We start from the raw sequence: 17,548 nt of genomic DNA, 5'->3' as shown, positions 1-17,548 counted from the left end.
CAGTACTTCATTCTTCTTTATGGCCTACTAATATCCAGTGTATGGATATTTCACATTTGTTTATCCATTTATCAGTTGATGGAGATCAGGGTTGTTTCCAAATTTTGGCTATTATGAACAGTGCTGCTGTGCACATTTGTGTGTGTGTTTTTTTTTTTTTTTTTTTGAACACCTGTTTTCAGTTCTTTTGAGTATACACCCAGGAGTGTTTGTGCAATGACTAAGTGTTCCACTGCTAAATGAAAGATTGGTGGTTCGAACCCACCCAGTGGCTCCATGGGAAAAAGATGCAGCAATCTAGTCCCGTAAAGATTACAGCCTAGAAAACTCTATGAGTCAAAATCAACTTGACAGCACCTAACAACAACACGGTAATTCTCCCCAAGTCACCATTTCAGGATCTTCTTCATCAGGACAAGGGGTCTTCCACTTGGCTCCCTAACCTGCATACGCACATGTACACAGCCTCTAATTACTCACACCCATTTGTAGAAGAATAATAATAGCAAGCACCAGGGCCAGGCACTGTTTTAAATGCCTTATACATAGTCACATAGCTTTAGAACCAATAACACTGTATCAACCTATGTAAATGTATTCTGTTCCCTCATCAAAGACTTCATGAATTCCCAATTTAAACTGCTTCCGTTCATCTGTAACATGAAGGAGGTGTTGGATAATAGCAACTGATAATGTTTAGAGAAATCTGTTATGGAAAAGAAGACATGCAGAGGATGATAGGAACACATGTTTCTTCCTAATAACCTTTGAAAATTTTTATGTCAACAGCTGCATTATAGAGTTTAATAGATGAACAATTCAGAGACATTTTAGTTGCCTTGACTTGAAGATGATGTGTGGGATTTTGGAGGAGTGAGGTGAGGACAAGAAGTCAGAAAGAAGAGTGTTGAGTGCACTTCATGAACACTCACGATCTATGTAAAACAAGTACAGGACTTGGGGTGCAGTTGTTCAGAAGAGTAGATAGAAGCGTTGCCTGGTCACTGTGAACCCCAGACTGTTGACATTTCCCATCCTATCCTAAGCCTAGAAATATGTCTTGGAAAATTAATCTGCACTTCATGAATCATATCTTTGTTTTTGATTGTCACCTTCTAGGACCCTAAATCAGGTAATCACAGTGATTTAAGCAAGCCAGTAATTGACAATATGATCGATTTTATTTATACAATTAATGACTATTTCTTTAAGGAATTAATTTGGGAGCATAAAGGCAATTTTTCACATTTAATTGGACTACTTAATGATACTTTCTTAAGAAAGGTCTATTCCAGCACAGGCAGTACCCAACTTACAACGTATTCAGGTAATGACCAAGTTCATTTAACTGTCCATTTTTTTGTACATGTTATTGTTAGTGATATGCTGTAGGGCATAATTTGCTGATGTTATTATTCTCAGATGTTCACTTGCAGATTTTCAATTTTATGATTTACTGTTCAAAACACTGCCAGATGTACAAAGATACTGAAAATAAAAGGCAATACTAATGAAAACTAAAAAAAAAATTGAGGTATTTGACTTATGTCAGAACCGATTTAGGACAGAGTCGTCCAAACAGAACCCTGAATACTCACTCCTCAATGTAGCTCTTAGAGCTTTTTAATAACCACTTGGTCAAAACCAAAGGAAATGGCTCTGATAATTCCCATGGTTTACTATCAATTTGCACATATTTGAGTAAAAAAATTTGGGAAAATACAAGGCATGTAAGTGTCTTTATGGGAGGTAAATGGTGAGTCATTGTTTTAAAACAATCAGATTAAAATGTTTTCCTTTTAAAAGACAGAGGAAAAAATTGTGATTATACTTTTCTCTCCATTCTAGAAAAGTTGACTATGCCCTTCACATAGCTAACCCACACAGATACAGAGCCAAGCTGTGCTTCTTACCTAAAGGTGGCTGTGAAGTTCATGGTGGGCCAGCCCAAAACAAGGGACCTCTTGGCACTGGTGTCATCACAGTCTGTCATCCACATGGTGTTCAGTGGTATTTTATCTTTAATTTTGAAGGTTTTTCTATACCTAGGAAGATAACCCAACAGAAACTCTGTTAGTTTGTTTCTTAAATGTCAAGTGAGCAGCTATGCTCATGATGAGATAGCAGTTTTCATGGCGCCAGAGCAAAGCATGCCTTCCTCATCTCTATTATCCTTGGTGCACAGCACAGTCAATGGTCAGATGGGGCTTTCCTAAGTGCTGATGGAAGCCTGGCTGAGGAGGGCCCTGAAAATACTTCATTGAAGGAAGCAAGTAACCACAGACTGACTGGTTTATTGTTCTCAGTGCTGACTATTGCCTTGGAACCAAAACTTCTAATTTTTTCTTTTCTCTTTTTTCTATTGTGTTTTAAGTGAAAGTTTATAAATCAAGTCTCTCATACAAAAATTTATACATACTTTGCTATGTACTCCTAATGAGACAATACACTCCTCTCCACCCTGTATTCCCCATGTCCATTCAGTCAGCTTCTGTGAAACTTCTAATTTTAAAATTGTTGTTGTTGTTAGTTGCCACAAGTCAATTCTAACTCATGGTTATTAAATGCGTGCAGAGTAGAATCCCTCCACAGGGTTTTCAAGGCTGTGACCTTTCAGATGCAGTTAGCCAGAACTGCTCCTGAGGGGCCTCTGCATGGATTCAAACTGGCAAACTTTAGGCTAGCTGTCAAGTGTTTAACCATTTGTCACCAAAATTATTACTTTCTTAGGGAAACATTAATTCATTCATTATTTACGATTTGTTTATGTGAAAGAGTATTTGAGGGATTGAACAAAGATAAAAAGTACATGATTTATGATTTATAAAAATATTCATAAAATATTTTTTAAGAGAGACAAAAAATATAATTGATTTAAAATGCATTTTCAACTTCAGTTTTTGTAAGATTTTGTAGCCCTTTAAGGGTTACACTTTAAGTGCAAGTTATTTCAAATTTCCTCTCTTGAGATGTTGTTCAAATGATTTTTCCTTAGATTCTGGCTAAAATTGTGAAACTATAGTCTAAAGACTGAACCAAACTAAAAAAATATAAAATTCAGACCAGAAGCCAAGAGGTCTTATATATATGTGATGAACACACTTCCGTTTAACTCTGGAGAGTCAGAAGATGACTGATTTTGTCAGCAGTGAAATTGCTTTCTGACAATTTCTGCTTAATCCCCCTTATATCTCTGACATGAAACCACTATATCCCTTGACTTAATTTGCAAATTTAACGGTCAGGTGGGTCTGAGTTTAAATAGTTACAGCCCTCTGAAGAATGCCTAGGGGACCTGGGCACATCGCTCTGGGACTTACGACTATTCAGAACCACTTGTGGAAAAACTAAAGCTAAAATAAGATCAAAGACACCTCATGTGGAAACATCCCTATGACTCCACTGAGTCAAGGACAAGTTAGAGCTAAAGCTCTTGAATGGGATTTATAAAATGAAAAGAATTGTACAGGAGGTTCACCTGAAGGATAATCTAGATTCACAGCTTAGAGCAACTGAATATAAGTATAATGGAAAAGTGCCTTGTGATACAAGGTGGCTTCTTTGTACATTTTATTTCAATAGTTTTACCCTATTTCTGTACCTTTGAAGTTTTTATGAAACAATTATCAGATAAAATCATTTTTCTGGATAGCAACTCTAAAGTTATTATAAAACTAAAATACATGGCCATTGGAAGGACAAGCACATATCTGCTTGTTTTTACAGATTTTGTATTTTTGAGCACAGGCATCTACGTGTAAAGAGGAAACCCTGGTGGAATAGTGGTTAAGAGCTACGGCTGCTAACCAAAAGCTTGGCAGTTCGAATTCACGAGGTGCTCCTTGGAAGCTCTATGGGGCAGTTCTACTCTATTCTGTAGGGTCGCTATGGGTTGAAATTGACTTGATAGCAATGGGTTTTAAATGTCTAAAGATACTTAAGACACTAAGTCAGGACTTCCAAATATATTGACTTGGAAAGAAGCCATTTCTATAATTCTCTCCTTAGTTCAGTAAAGTTTCAAGATTATCTACTCCACAGTGGAAACCAAACCAAGGAGCCATCTAAAAACCCAGAATGCACTTTCAATTCTACTATAACATTTATTGAGCACTTATCACATGCCAAGCACTAAACATTTTATGAATGTCATTTAATCCTGAAACAACTACATCAGATAGTCTCTATTACCCCCATTTTATAGATGAGGAATCTCACAGAGAGGTTAAGCAACTTGCCAAAATAGCAGTGCTGGGATTTGAACTCAGGCAGCCTAAGTCCTGAGGCTATGGTTGTAACCACTTGAAATCTCTAAAAGCCCTTGGGTGTGGACCTCTCTTCAAGCCAAGGCCTGGACACAGTGTCTTTTCCTCTCTGTACTTCTAAAAAAAAAAAAAACTTCTAAAGACATCACCAATTCCACAGTTATATCTGTAGGCAATCTCTCTCATTCATAATGCAATCTAAGACATTTATATCTTTATCATTGCCTCTGGGTTTTTTTGTTGTTGTTGTTGTTAGCTGGACTTTTCATTAACTTTTTAGTTTATTAAGCATTCTGTTCTACTTCTTACTAGATACAAAACAGATGGGAATTAGTCTTTTATTTAAGCCAAAGGAAAGATTGATTTCAATGATGAGAGAGAAACTACATGGTTATGAATGTTCTATGAAATCCAAAAGAATGGAAGAATGGTGACCAGAGCACTATAGGGTAAAAGCCGTGCTTTGAAATAGGTCTGTTTCAAAAGAGCATTCCAGTAATTACTAACATGGTGACCTGGGGGAAGCCACTAGACCTCTGAGCATAAAGGTATTCTGTAAAATAATGCAAACAATCTCATCTTCCAGGGTGGTTGTAAGGGTGAGACAAGATTAGGTATATAAAGTCTTTACCATAATACCTGACACATAATAAGCCCTTGATAAATCCCACCTATTATTATTGTCATTCGCATTAAATATAGCATTTTACAAAATTAGTACTTAATCTTGCATGTTTTATCCATGGCAGGGCTTAACTGGGAACCAAGGTAAAGGCAAAGGAAACGAGTTTCATTTTTCTGTAGTGACTAAATAGCTTCCTGATGAGATTTTCTATGCTGAATTATTCTTTCACTTTCATGATATTTCATAATGAAAATGGAGATGAAGCAGGTAAACAGATGATCAGATTAGTCAGTTCCTTCCACCATCACTCACTCTCCTCGCCTTCATATACTTCTTGAGCAATCACCATGTTCTAAGCTGGGCATAAAATGTATTGCTGTAAAAGTGTACCCAGTTGGCTCTGTCTCCAACATATATTCCAAATTTGTCTGCTTCTCTTTCATTTTCATTGCCACTCCCAAGATGCACCCCTCGTTTTCATTCATCAGGACTACTGCCTCCCCTAACTAGCCTCCCTACCCTCCAATCCATTATCTACCAACAGCCAGAGCAATACACTAAAAATATAAGAGATATGGTCACTCTACTAGAATAAATTCCGAACTCCTCACCAAAGGTTACTGAGATCCTGTGTGACCAGATCCTTACCTAATTCTCAAGTGTCATAACTGAGATCACAACCCCATGTGTCAGACTCCAGTCATATGGGCTTTCCTTGAGCTCTCCCTAAAAGGGGAGAAGGCGCAACCACTGTAGGGTCTGCCATTCCTTCATGCTAGATGGCTCGCTGCCAAATCTAGGAATGGTAACTGCTTCCCATCCCATAGGTAGGGATTTAAATGCTGCCACCAGATACCTTTCCGATGACCCCTTTTCTAACACTGTCCTATCTTCTTCAAATGGCACCCAACATATCTTCTTCTTTCTCTCCTCTGTTATTATTATCTCTCTCTAAGTTTCCAGGAAGAGGGACCTTCCTGTCATATTTTTGACTGTATCCTCTCCAGGGGCACAGTATAGGGCAGGATCTTCACACATACTTGTTGAGTAAAGCAAAGATCAAAACATTTCCAAGAGCAAAAAAAAAAAAAAAAAAAAGCTTTATCTTTGCTTATGGTAAGGACTATTAAAATGCAAATTCTTAGTGAAAATGCAATTCTAACTATAAGCAGAAGAGTCAGTAAAATATACTTACTTGGAATTAGACACAAGCAACAAATCGCTGAAGAGGAAGAGGTGTCGCTTCTGCCTTCTCCAGCCTCTTTTGAATTCCACAGGGCCATGAATCAGTAGGTTACAATGGAGGCCCTCAGACAATGTAGTTGTCTCACTGTGGGTGTCCACTTCTGTGGAAGGGCTTTTTCTGCAACACACCACAAACCACAGAACAGCTAGTCAACGGTCAAATGTAGGTTAGAGTTTTATTCCAAAGGTTGAGGATGACACAACTGCTAAAAATTACAATCTCAACCCTAAAACAGGGCTCCCCAATTCAAGTTTAGCAGTCATTGGGTTATAGTTTTTAGAGCTACTAGAAATGATGAGGTCACTTAGGAAGTTGGTGTAGATGGAGAGCATATTTAAGGAAAGAGCTCTGAGGTATGGCAACTCAGAGAGCTGGGAAAAAGGAGAAATATCAATGCAGTTCATGAACCGTCAGTGAAGAGGAAAACCAAGAGGCCAAGAGTAGATACTATTAAAAGAAGTGAGCAATCAGCCATGTCAAATGCTGCAGCAAGACCAAGGCAGATGGTTACTGACAATCGGATTTAGTAACCTGGAGGTCACTGGAGACCCTGACAAGAACAAAGTTGGTGGAATAATGGGAGGAAAGTTTGTTTGTAGGACTGTGGGAGGCAGAATGCCCCTCTCCCCCAAAGGTGCCCAATGCCCTAAACCCTGGAACCTATGAATATGTCACATGGAAAAAGAGACTTTGCAAATGTAATTAAGGTTATGAACTTCAAAATAGGGAGATTATCCTGAAATATCCTGGTGGGTCCAATCTAATCACAAGAATGCTTAAAAACAGAGAGCTTTTTCCAGCTGGATTTAGAGAGATGGCATAGAAAGAAGTTAGACAGATTTGAAGCGTGAGTGAGTTTTGACCCTCCATTGCTGTAACGAACCACATTTGAAACAGGAATGTAGTCAGCCTCTAAGAGCAAAAGCCAGCCCCGGCTGACAGCCAGCAGGAAAAGAGTCACATCAGTATTCTCACCTCAAGGAACTGAACTTGACCAAAAACTTGAATGAGTTTGGAAGCAGAGTTTTCACAAGGGCCTGCAGACACATTGATCAACCATGTGAGACCCTAAGCAGGGGATCCAGCCAAGTCCACCTGGACTTTCTGACATATAAAACTATGAGGTAATAAATTCCTATTGTTTTAAGCCACTTAGTTTGTGGTCATTTGTTATAGCTACAATAAAAAAAATTCATATAGATTGTGGCACTTGCAAGTGGGTGCTGCTGTAACAAATATTTTAAAATGTGGAGGTAGCTTTGGAATTGGCAGTACATGGAAACTGGGAGAATTTTGAGGAACATGATAGAAAAAGCCTAGATTACCTTAAGTGCACTATTTTAGAAATAAAGATGTTAAAAATTTTGCTGATGAGAGCTCAGAAAGGGCGAGAAGCACTATAGGGAAAACCTGTGTTGACTTGGAGAACACCTGAATCATTATAAACAGACTATTGGTAGAAATATGAACTTTAAAGACACTGCTGGTGAGGTTCTAGAAAGAATTGAGGAATATGTTATTGAAAACTGGAGGGAGATTCTTGTTTTATACTGGCAAACAGCTTAATGGAATTCTGCTCTGTAGTTATGTGGAAAGTAGAACTTATAAATGATGAACTTGGATACTTAGGTGAGGGGATTTCCAAGCAAACTGTTGAAGGTCAGGCCTGGTTTCTTCTCTCTACTTATAGTAAAGTGTGAGAAAAGAAAGATAAACTGAGAAAATTATTCAACAAAAAAGAACCATAACTTGATGATTTGGGAAATTCTCAGCCTATTCAGATGGCAAAAGATGCTAAAATTAAGAAATTGATTTTAAAAGTGTGGCATAGATAAAAAGCTGAGCATGTGATTGTAAGATCTTTTACTAAAACATTAGAAAGATGAAAAGATGAGAGTGTTCAGTCATACAAAAGCCTCTTTGAAGAGATTAAGGGTATGACTCACAGATCTCTTCTAAGGGGCCTCTAAGAAGCTTCTGGGCATTGTCCATCAGCCATATCAGCAGAAGCCAAAACCAGAAAAGGAAGTATCTCAGAAAGATGGGTGGAGTCTAACGAAGTGATTGCCAGTGACATCCGTGGTAGACCTACAAGGTTCTCGAGAATTTTATATTAGCAGAAACAATGTGAGTTTAAAGTGAAAGGGATAGGAAGAGAACAGAATTAAAGAAGGCTGTTAGATCCGCAAAATCCTACTGGCAGAAAGCAGACTGATAAAGTTGCTCAGCTGCCAACATCGCTATATTTCATGAAAAAGGAAGAATCACACAGAAAGCAACACCAGAAGCTCGGGGTTAGATCCAAGTACCCAGAGGTTGGAGCTGAGAGCCACAGAGAACTATTCTTGGTGTATCTTTGGAGATACTCTTTTCAAGTTAATAATATAATACATATTATATCTTGCATACAAAATATATCTCAATGGTCACTTAAAAGTTTCAGATTACCAGGTCTTTATTTAATCTGGCAAATGTCAATAATAGTAATAAAATAGAACATGTAAACTGGAATAAATATTGTCAATTTACAGGAGGATAATGAAAATTATGGGAGTCCTGGTGGTGTACTGGTGAAGTGATACTGCTGCTAACCAAAAGGTTGGAACTTTGAATCCACCATCAGCTCTTTGGAAACTCTATGGGGCAGTTCTACTCTGCCCTGTAGGGTTGCTATGGGTCAGAATGGACTCGAGGGCAACAGGATTAATGAAACTTAAAGGAGCCCTAGTGGTGCAGTGATTAAACTGGTCAACCACTAACCGAAAGGTTGGTGGTTCAAAACCACTAGTGGCTCCGTGGAAGAAAGATGTTGCAGTCTGTTTCCATAGAGATTTACAGCCTTGGAAGCCTTATGGGGTCACTATGAGTCGGAATCGACTCAATGGCAGTGTGATTGGTTTGTGATTAAACTTAATATGAAGTTTAAGATATCAAAAGTATTCTTAAACTGTAAAGTTGTCCACAAATATCTGTTACTAGTTAATCTTGATTATAAAAAAGTAACTGTCAACATGGTCTTAATGGAAAGTATCTACTGTATTTTTTTAAGGAAAAAATATAATCATATTTCCCTAATGTTTTTAAACCAACTTATAGCTTTGAAAAGTCTCATTCCATTCCATAACCTAATATTGAATCTACAGAAGCTCCTCTGCTACACGCTGCAGAGAAGACTGTGACAGATGTGAGAGCTTTTATTCAAACACTACTAAATACCTAGTGAAAAAAAGACAATTTCTAACCCAGCATAGACAAAATAATACGGATATTTGTGAAGAAGAAATTTCAGTTTAGTTTTATGTTAACATGAAAATTTAGATAATTGAGGATTGACTCCCATCTTTTTTAGATCAGTATTTGATCTCTGGGGAAACTGATAAAGAATATCAAATAAAACTGGAAACATTTTTTTAAAAGTTTCTAAACATGAGAAGTATCAATAAAATGGTCTTAGGTTTTATTTGGCTGAGCTATGACCAAATAATATCTAAGAGTATCTGACCTTAAGAGGTAAAACATCTTCTAAGTTGAACAGACCATAAAAGCTTTCATAAACAAGGAAGACATTTTCATAGACCTACAGAAAAGTCTCTCCCATGGAGCCAAGAAATTGTCTCTCCTGAGAATGTAAAGCCTATTCCTTTGTGTTCAGCAGCACTAAATCTAATGAACATGAGTAGCTTTTCATGAAACCAGTGCTGAAGTTGAGAATTAGTTCATGTATTTTAGAGTAAACAAGACCCAACACTTCCTGTTATCCCCAGTCTATCCTGATGATTAAAAACAGTATATTAAAAGACTACCTTGTCCACTTAAGTCTTGAAAGACCACTTAGAAGCTTGGGGTGCTTTTGGACTGACGTAAACATCTTTTTTTTCTTCAACTCCTGGGAGTGAAAACCAGTCCAGTCCTCCAAACAAATCCATGAGACTGAGGATTCTGCAGTTGCCACGGTCACTTGTTATTATGATTTTAAAGTTCTGACGCTCAAACTGTAACTAACTGACATATCTTACCCCCTCAGCTTGATTTAAAAAAAAAAAAAAACTGTCTTCACATGCCGCTGTGAGAAATAAATATAGTTTCCATCTATCTTTTACTCAGTTTCCACCAATGGTAATGAGATGGTTAATTTTATGTGTCAGCTTGCGTTAGCTGTGGTGTTCAGTTGTTTGGTCAAATGCCAGTCTAGATGTTGCTGTGAAGGTATCTTGTAGATGTGATTAACATTTACAATGAGCAGACTTTAAGATCACATAATAATGTGAATGGGCCTCATTCAATCAGTTGAAGGCCTTAAGAGCAAAAAATTGAGGTTTCCTGGAGAAAAGGAATTCTGTCTCAAGGCTGTAACATGGAAATCCTGCCCGAGTTTCCAGCCCACCAGACTGTCCTACAGATTTCAGAGTCAAGACTACAATATCAACTCCTTCCTGAGTTTCCAGCCTTCTGGCCTGTCCTACAGATGTTAGATTTGCCAGTCCCCACAACTGTGCAAACCAGTTCCTAAAAATCAATCTCTCTCTTTCTCTTGCCTACTGATTTTCTCTGGAGAACCCTGTAATATCATGTAAAACCATAGTACAATATCATAACCAGGATACTACCATTGATACAGTCAAGATACAGAACATTTCCATCATCGCAAGGATCCCTCATATTGCCCTTTTACATTCACACCAACTTCCTTCCCATGCCACTGCCTCTTTAATCCCTAGCAACTACTAAGCTGTTCTCCATTTCTATAATTTTGTCATTTCAAGAATATTATATAAATGGAATCATATAGTATGTGACCTTTTCGGAATGTCTTTTTTCACTCATAATTGCCTGGAGATCCATCCAGGTTGTTGCAGTATCAATAATTCATTCCTTTGTATCACTTAGTGGTGCTCAATGGTATGGGTGTATACCATGCATTAACCATTCCTTTGCTGAAGGACATCTGGATTGTTTCTGGTGTTTGGCTGTAACAAATAAAGCTGCTATAAACATTTCTGTACAGCTTTTGGTGTGATAAATGCCCAGGTGTGCAATTGCTAGGCCATACGGTAGCTGCATGTTTAATTTTTTAAGAAACTGTCAAACTATTTTCCAGGGTGGCAATATCATTTCATATTCACCCCCACCCCCAGCAATATCTGAATAATCCAGCGTCTCCACATCCACACCAGCATTTGGTGTTATCACTATTTTTATTTTAGCCATTCTGAGAGGTGTGGAGCACTATCTCATTGTGGGTTTAATTTACATTTCCTTAACGGTTAATGATGTTCAACATCTTTTCATGTGTTCATTTCTATGCATATCTTCTTCAGTTTGATGAAACTTACAGTATTCTGGTAAAAAACACTTTAAATATAGTGTTCCCTTTCCAAGAGTTAATCAACCATTTCACAGATGCTGCATGGGTAGGCTAAATATCTTGAAGTCAAACAGCCATGATGTTAGGAATTCAAACTCAGCTGACTCTGGAGGCCACATAAGTCTCAGGGCAGTGAGGTACCCGAACCTCTTCTCATATGGTGTCTCCTTTCCTTGAGCCCTTGGTGGACTGGTATATGATCTGACTAATAAAGTTTGTGGTTTTCTTTATAGTCCTATAATAGTTATTTGAATACATATCTTTTAAATACCTTAAGGAAAAAGTCTGTATCTGATTTATCATTTAATTCTCACAGGCCTTGGCATATCAGAGGAATGAAAAACCATTTTATTGAAGTAAATGAGTGAGACAGTTTTTTGCCATGGATGGAGAAAAGAAAGGGACAACCTAAAATAGACCCTCTTTCATCTACTTCATTAATTCAAGAAACAGCATCTGAACCTGTACTATGAAACAGGCACTTGGTTAGGTCTGGGCAGCAGAAAACAAAAAGGACCCAGGCCCAACTGACAAAACCTACATCTGAATACAGGAAACAGAAATTAAACAAATAATCACATCAATAACCTTGTATGTAACACCAAACTCAGAAAAATACTGCAAAGAAAAAATAAAGAGGGAGATGAGAGATTAGAAGTGGGACCCGGCACCTGACTTAGATTCTGCAGAGAGGGCAGTCAAAGGGGGCTTATTCGAAGAACTCGTTTGAAATTAGCTTTAAAGGATAATTTGGGATGAACTAGATGAAGACACAGAGATAGACACTGAGGTATAGAGAGGTGAAGAAGTAGAGAGACAGAGGGAGAGAAGGAGGGAAAGAAAGAGATCAGTGTGTACTGGGAGAGAATATTCCATGGAAAGGGGATAGAATATGTGAGGATTCAGAGCCATGAGTTTGCTGCATTGGACACGCTAATAGAAGGCACAGGAAAGTCAGATAAACCTGAAGAGCTAAGTAGGGGCCAGGTCCTTTTAGACCTTGTTAAGGCCTCTTGTCTTAAAACCAAACTAGCATACAAGTGGCATGTAGACAGTGGGCTCCAGAGACTTCTAAAATATTTTAAAGCGATAGTGCTAGCCTGGGACATGCTGACTGTATTTAGCACCATGGAAGTTCATTAAGCAACACCTTCTGTCCACTCATCAAACATCGTCAGAATTTAGTTAAGGTAAGAAATGTAGGCACAATGAACAGGCACTTCCCCCTATTTGCAGAATATTCACCAGGTGACTCTCACTCTCTGCCTCTCCTTCAGAGAGGTTAGAGGCCAAGAACTTCTTTCCTTCTAGAATATAATCCTTGGTAACCAATTCCGGTCTGCATCAAAACAACATGGGGGAGCTTTTTAGGCATCTGCCCACCCAGGCTCTGATTAATCAGGTCTGGAGAATCTGTATTTTAAAACAGGCTTTGGGTGATACTGGTGTGTAACCAGGATTGCGAATGACTGTCCTTTGGGTGTACATTGAGAAAAACGTGGTGTTCTGATACACTCTCCCCTTGTAGCAAAGGAAACAAGGGAAAGGAAGCCTTTTGTTACATCGAGGGGTCCTTCCTTAGTTTGTTAAAAAAAAAAATTTTTTTTTTGTAGTTACATGTAAAAGTTACCTTTACAATAGCTGCTTAATTCCTTCCAAAGTACCGTTGGTATTTCTTTTAATTTCATGAAAACTTGCAAATAGAATAACAGTGATAGAGTCTGTTTTCATTTAGTTCATTGAACTTTCACCCTAAATATCAAATAGAAGAGAGGGTATGAGGTGACGCTATGCCAACCTTACCAATATCTAAGCACATCGCAAAAGAAAACTTTCTTTTCTTAATTCTATTTTTTTCCTTCAATTTTTTATGTTTTGATTAAATGTTATATAAGGAAGCAGGTTGTGAAGTGTTAAGTTCTCAAATCAAACTACCTGGTTTTGAATCCCTCCTCATTATTTACTACCTATGTGATATTAAGCAAACCAGTTACAATTTTAAAGCCTCGGTGTTCTCATCTGCAGACCAGACTTATAGGGTGGTTATGAGAATTAAATTAGATAATACTAAAATAAACATAGCATGGCTTTGACATAGCATTATGGATTGAATTGTATCCCGTAAAATATGTGCTGAAATCCTAATCCCTGCCCCTAGGGATATGATCCATTTTGGACATAGGGTTTTTCCTTTGCTGTATCAATGAGGTCATAACAGGAGTTAGGATGGATCCTAAACCTAATCACTACTGCGTTATAAAAATGGAAGAATAGACATAAAGACACATGCAGGGGAAGAGGGACGCAGACGACAGAGAGAGATCATCTACAAATCCAGGCACGCTGAGGACTGCTGGCAGCTACTTGAGGCTGAAATAGACAAGGAAAGACCTCTCCCTAGAGCCACGCCCTGAATTTGGACTTCCAGCCTTCTGAACTGTGAGAAAATCTATTTGTGCTCTTTAAAGCAACCCATTGTGGTATGTCTTTTGTGGGGGTGCTAGGTATAAGACGCAGTAATGCCTCAATATTTTAGTTATGCTTATATGAGACAGGAAGACTTTATATTCAAAAATAGCAAATTTTCCATGAACCAAAAACAAGGGAGAGAAAACATAGTAAAATTGATCGAGCAAGTATAAGTTGCCAGGCTCTTTGTGAGTAGTTCACCCGTGTCATCTCATTTCCTCACAGCAGCCTTGTGAGGTAAGCATCGTTATCTCCATTTTTACAGATGAAAAAACTGAGGCTCATAAAGTTAAGTAACTGAGAGCCATGTACCTAAATAGTGTATTTGTCTGACTATAAAGTCACATAGTGTTTCAATAAAACAGCTCTTGGCACCCTTTCCTTCCTCAGCTGCAGCGACTCTCCTTACACTCAAGGTCACATCCTACTGAGACAGAAAGGAGTAAAAGAGGACAACAGAACTGGCTTCTGCCCTGAAGTTAAGGTTTTCTGGGTATTTTTTGTATGTGCTTTTTCTGTCTTTTCTACCGCTGGAATACTAACTTTCGACTAATTTAATTCATGATATCTGGAATCTCCTGAAAGTTTTGCTTAACTTTGGGGTCCTTCTGTTATTCCTTTTTAAAAAATTTTTTATTGTGCATTAAATGAAAGTTTACAATTCAAGTCAGTCTCTCATACAAAAACTTATACACACATTGTTAAATGACCCTACTTGCTCTCCCTACAATGTGACAGCACACTCCTCCTCTCCACTCAGTATTTCCCGTGTCCATTTAACCCGCTCCTGTCCTCCTCTGCCTTCTCATCTCGCCTCCGGACAGGAGCTGCCCACACAGTCTCACGTGCCTACTTGAGCTAAGAAGCACACTCCTCAGCAGTATCATTTTATGTCTGATACTCCAGTCTAATCTTTGTCTGAAGAGTTGGCGTCAGGAATGGTTTTTGTTTTGGGCTAACAGAGAGTCTGGGGGCATGACCTCTAGGGTCCCTCCAGTCTCAGTCAAACCATTAAGTCTGGTCTTTTTACTAGACTTTGGGGTCTGCATCCCACTTTCCTCCTATACCACCAGGGATTCTCTGTTGTGTTCCCTGTCAGGGCAGTCATGGCTGATAGCTGGGCACAATCTAATTCTTCTGGTCCTGGGCTGATGGAGTCTCTGGTTTATGTGGCCATTTTTTTACACATTCTGTTATTTCTTGACAAGAGTAGTTCTGACTCATTGTCTCTTACTGTAAGCCTCCTATTTTAATTTTTTCTTTTTTTAATCTTGACTGTGGTCACCTACTGCCCAGCTGGGTCCAACTTTACCTGTCTATGTAGGAATGAAGTCTATGCAAGAGTGATGACAATTACTATTACCAGAATAAATTAAGTATAACACATTATTAGTTAAAAGATAGTGTTGAAGGAGTAGTCCTTACCTCATTCCTCATGGTCACAGTGAAGAGTCGACTTCATTCCATTGTCCTAGAGAGAATACACCTGGAAGAACTTGGAAGTAGAAGTTTTCTCTAAACTGGCCACAATTTTGCATTTAAGTGTCAAAAGCACAAGACACTAGATACAAGGATATGTGGAAACCAGAATATCTAAATTATGCAAGAAGACAATATTGCCTTAAATGCCATTCTCTCAGACAGTAATACATACAAGGAGACCCCCAAAAGCACCACCACCACCACCACCAATAACAACAAATACACACACACACAGATATTAAACACATGGAAACACAATTAACCTGCTGATGGACAATTTCTGCTCAGTGAACATGGATTCAAAGGCTGTGGACTCTTGACACTGGTGCAGCTGATTTGTCTTCCACAGGAATGAAAGCCAGATGTTCTAATGTTCTTGATTCCTACCCTAGATACCACAAATCTTTCTGCCATGCTATTTGGCTGACAATGTTGTTGTTGTTTTTACTTGCTGTCCAGTTGATTCTACCTCATGGCAACCCCATGAGTGCAGAGTAGAACTACTCCATAGGGTTTTCAGGAGCAGATCACTAGACCTGTCTTCCAAGGCGCCTCTGGATGGGTTCAAACCACCTACCTTTCAGCTAGTAGTGTTAAAACAGATTATACCATTCACTTAATTCTGGGATTGTAATTTTGCTTGTGATAACTTCTATAGTGGAGTTGTGGTTTTTTTGTATGATTTGTTGACCCCTTGGAGAATTGAACTAATGACAGATTTGAATTAATTTAACTTTGAAGAGGCTAAAGAACCTACATTAATTCCTACGAAAGACAACCCAGGATACAATACAGTTGTAGCTACAGGAACCTGGGAATCTCAGAAAGACTGGCTGACTGAGCCAAATGTATAAAATTGGGAATGAAGTAATTTGGACTTTAATTTCTATGGGCTTTCACTTGCAAGAGGATTAAGAAGTTTGATAAAGAGAAAAGTCTCATAGTGCTCATATTTGGGACATTTTTACATTGATACAGTTTTCGCATTCATTTCATAAAATCTGCTGAGCTATTTTGGACAACATGACGACATAATTAGCCATAAGAAATAGGATAGGGAATGCATGTTCAGTTTAGGGTGCTGTATGGCACCCTGTTCTGACTCATGTTGTTAGTCTTTTGTGGACAAAAAGTGAAATTCCCACCAGCAGTTTCCAAAAGGACTTAAGTGTGGAAAGAAGCAGGGTTCAGGATAAGAACACAGTAGCCCTGCAAGCATGCATATTTCCCTGCTGAGAAAGACAGCCAATCCTGGCTTCCTTTTTGCTTGCTTGTTAAGTCCAACTGGATAGGACATTCTTTTCAAACTTTCCGTCATATACATGCTGCCTTCACATCAGCCCATCATTCATATGAAGGCTGATCTAATATTTTTCTTTAAATGTTGAGTGTGTATTCTTAAAAGAATCTTTGGCTCATGATAAGCAATGTGTTAAGTGTGTTAGTTATACACACTGATAAAAATACATAATTATGTACTAAAATTTAAAAACAAAAAGCCTGTCAACATACTACCTAAAATAAACTCACATAATGAATACATACTGCAATATACTAAGAGAATAAAAAGCTGGCAAAGGTTGAGAGGGATGCTTGCTACTCCATGCTTCAGGTTTCCATTTCAATCCTGATGAGGGAAACAGGATTCTTTCTCACTCCACCCCAAGCAACAAAGAGAAAATGCCACAGCTCACCTCTTTCCAGGATTTCTAGGCATTGAAGTACATCTGCCCTGGACAGTTCAGCATGCAGGCTTACACCCAGATGCAGGGCGGACAGAGGTGAACAAGATTAAGGTAATCTGCCTGTTCTACCTGTGACTACACGCGCTGCTCAGTTCACGTCAGAAGAAAGAGCAAATCCTATTTCTGCCTTAGGTATAAACCTCATTCTTCTACCCAGGGAACCCCCTAATTCGGGTAATAATGTAGACATTATATTTCAATCCCCTTTTGTTTCCTGTGTCTATTTCACAAACTGGTTAAAACCTATAGAGTACAAGGTTGGTATTTGTGTTAAGCCCAAATTCAAATACATCACTTGCTTACAAAAACAAAAAAATGACAGAAGAAAAAGGTGACAGAGGAAAAGGAATA

At 38.4% G+C, this 17,548-nt stretch overlaps 1 protein-coding gene across 3 annotated transcripts in view; it reads right to left on the bottom strand.

Moving 5' to 3' along the window:
* The window catches only part of LOC111750793 (rho GTPase-activating protein 20-like), a 28,833-nt gene extending 11,735 nt beyond the window's left edge, over positions 1 to 17,098 (bottom strand). For 2 of the 3 annotated variants that reach the window (XM_064285405.1, XM_064285403.1), the window contains exons 1-4: positions 15,396 to 17,098; positions 13,132 to 13,253; positions 6,086 to 6,253; positions 1,914 to 2,045 (exon numbers count right to left, since the gene is read on the bottom strand). In XM_064285405.1, the coding sequence (XP_064141475.1) occupies positions 1,914 to 1,999 (86 nt within the window). In that variant the 5' untranslated portion in view covers positions 2,000 to 2,045; positions 6,086 to 6,253; positions 13,132 to 13,253; positions 15,396 to 17,098. Of the gene's footprint in view, positions 1 to 1,913; positions 2,156 to 6,085; positions 6,254 to 13,131; positions 13,254 to 15,395 lie in introns of those variants that run through there. The other variant, XM_064285404.1, reaches the window with a different exon arrangement.
* Positions 17,099 to 17,548: the final 450 nt, after the last annotated feature.

This window comes from Loxodonta africana, chromosome 5, assembly GCF_030014295.1.
Source record: "Loxodonta africana isolate mLoxAfr1 chromosome 5, mLoxAfr1.hap2, whole genome shotgun sequence".
In the NCBI taxonomy this organism is placed as follows: Eukaryota; Metazoa; Chordata; class Mammalia; order Proboscidea; family Elephantidae; genus Loxodonta; species Loxodonta africana.
The sequence above is the reverse complement of the archived record's forward strand: the minus strand, read 5'-3'. Positions and strand labels throughout refer to the sequence as shown.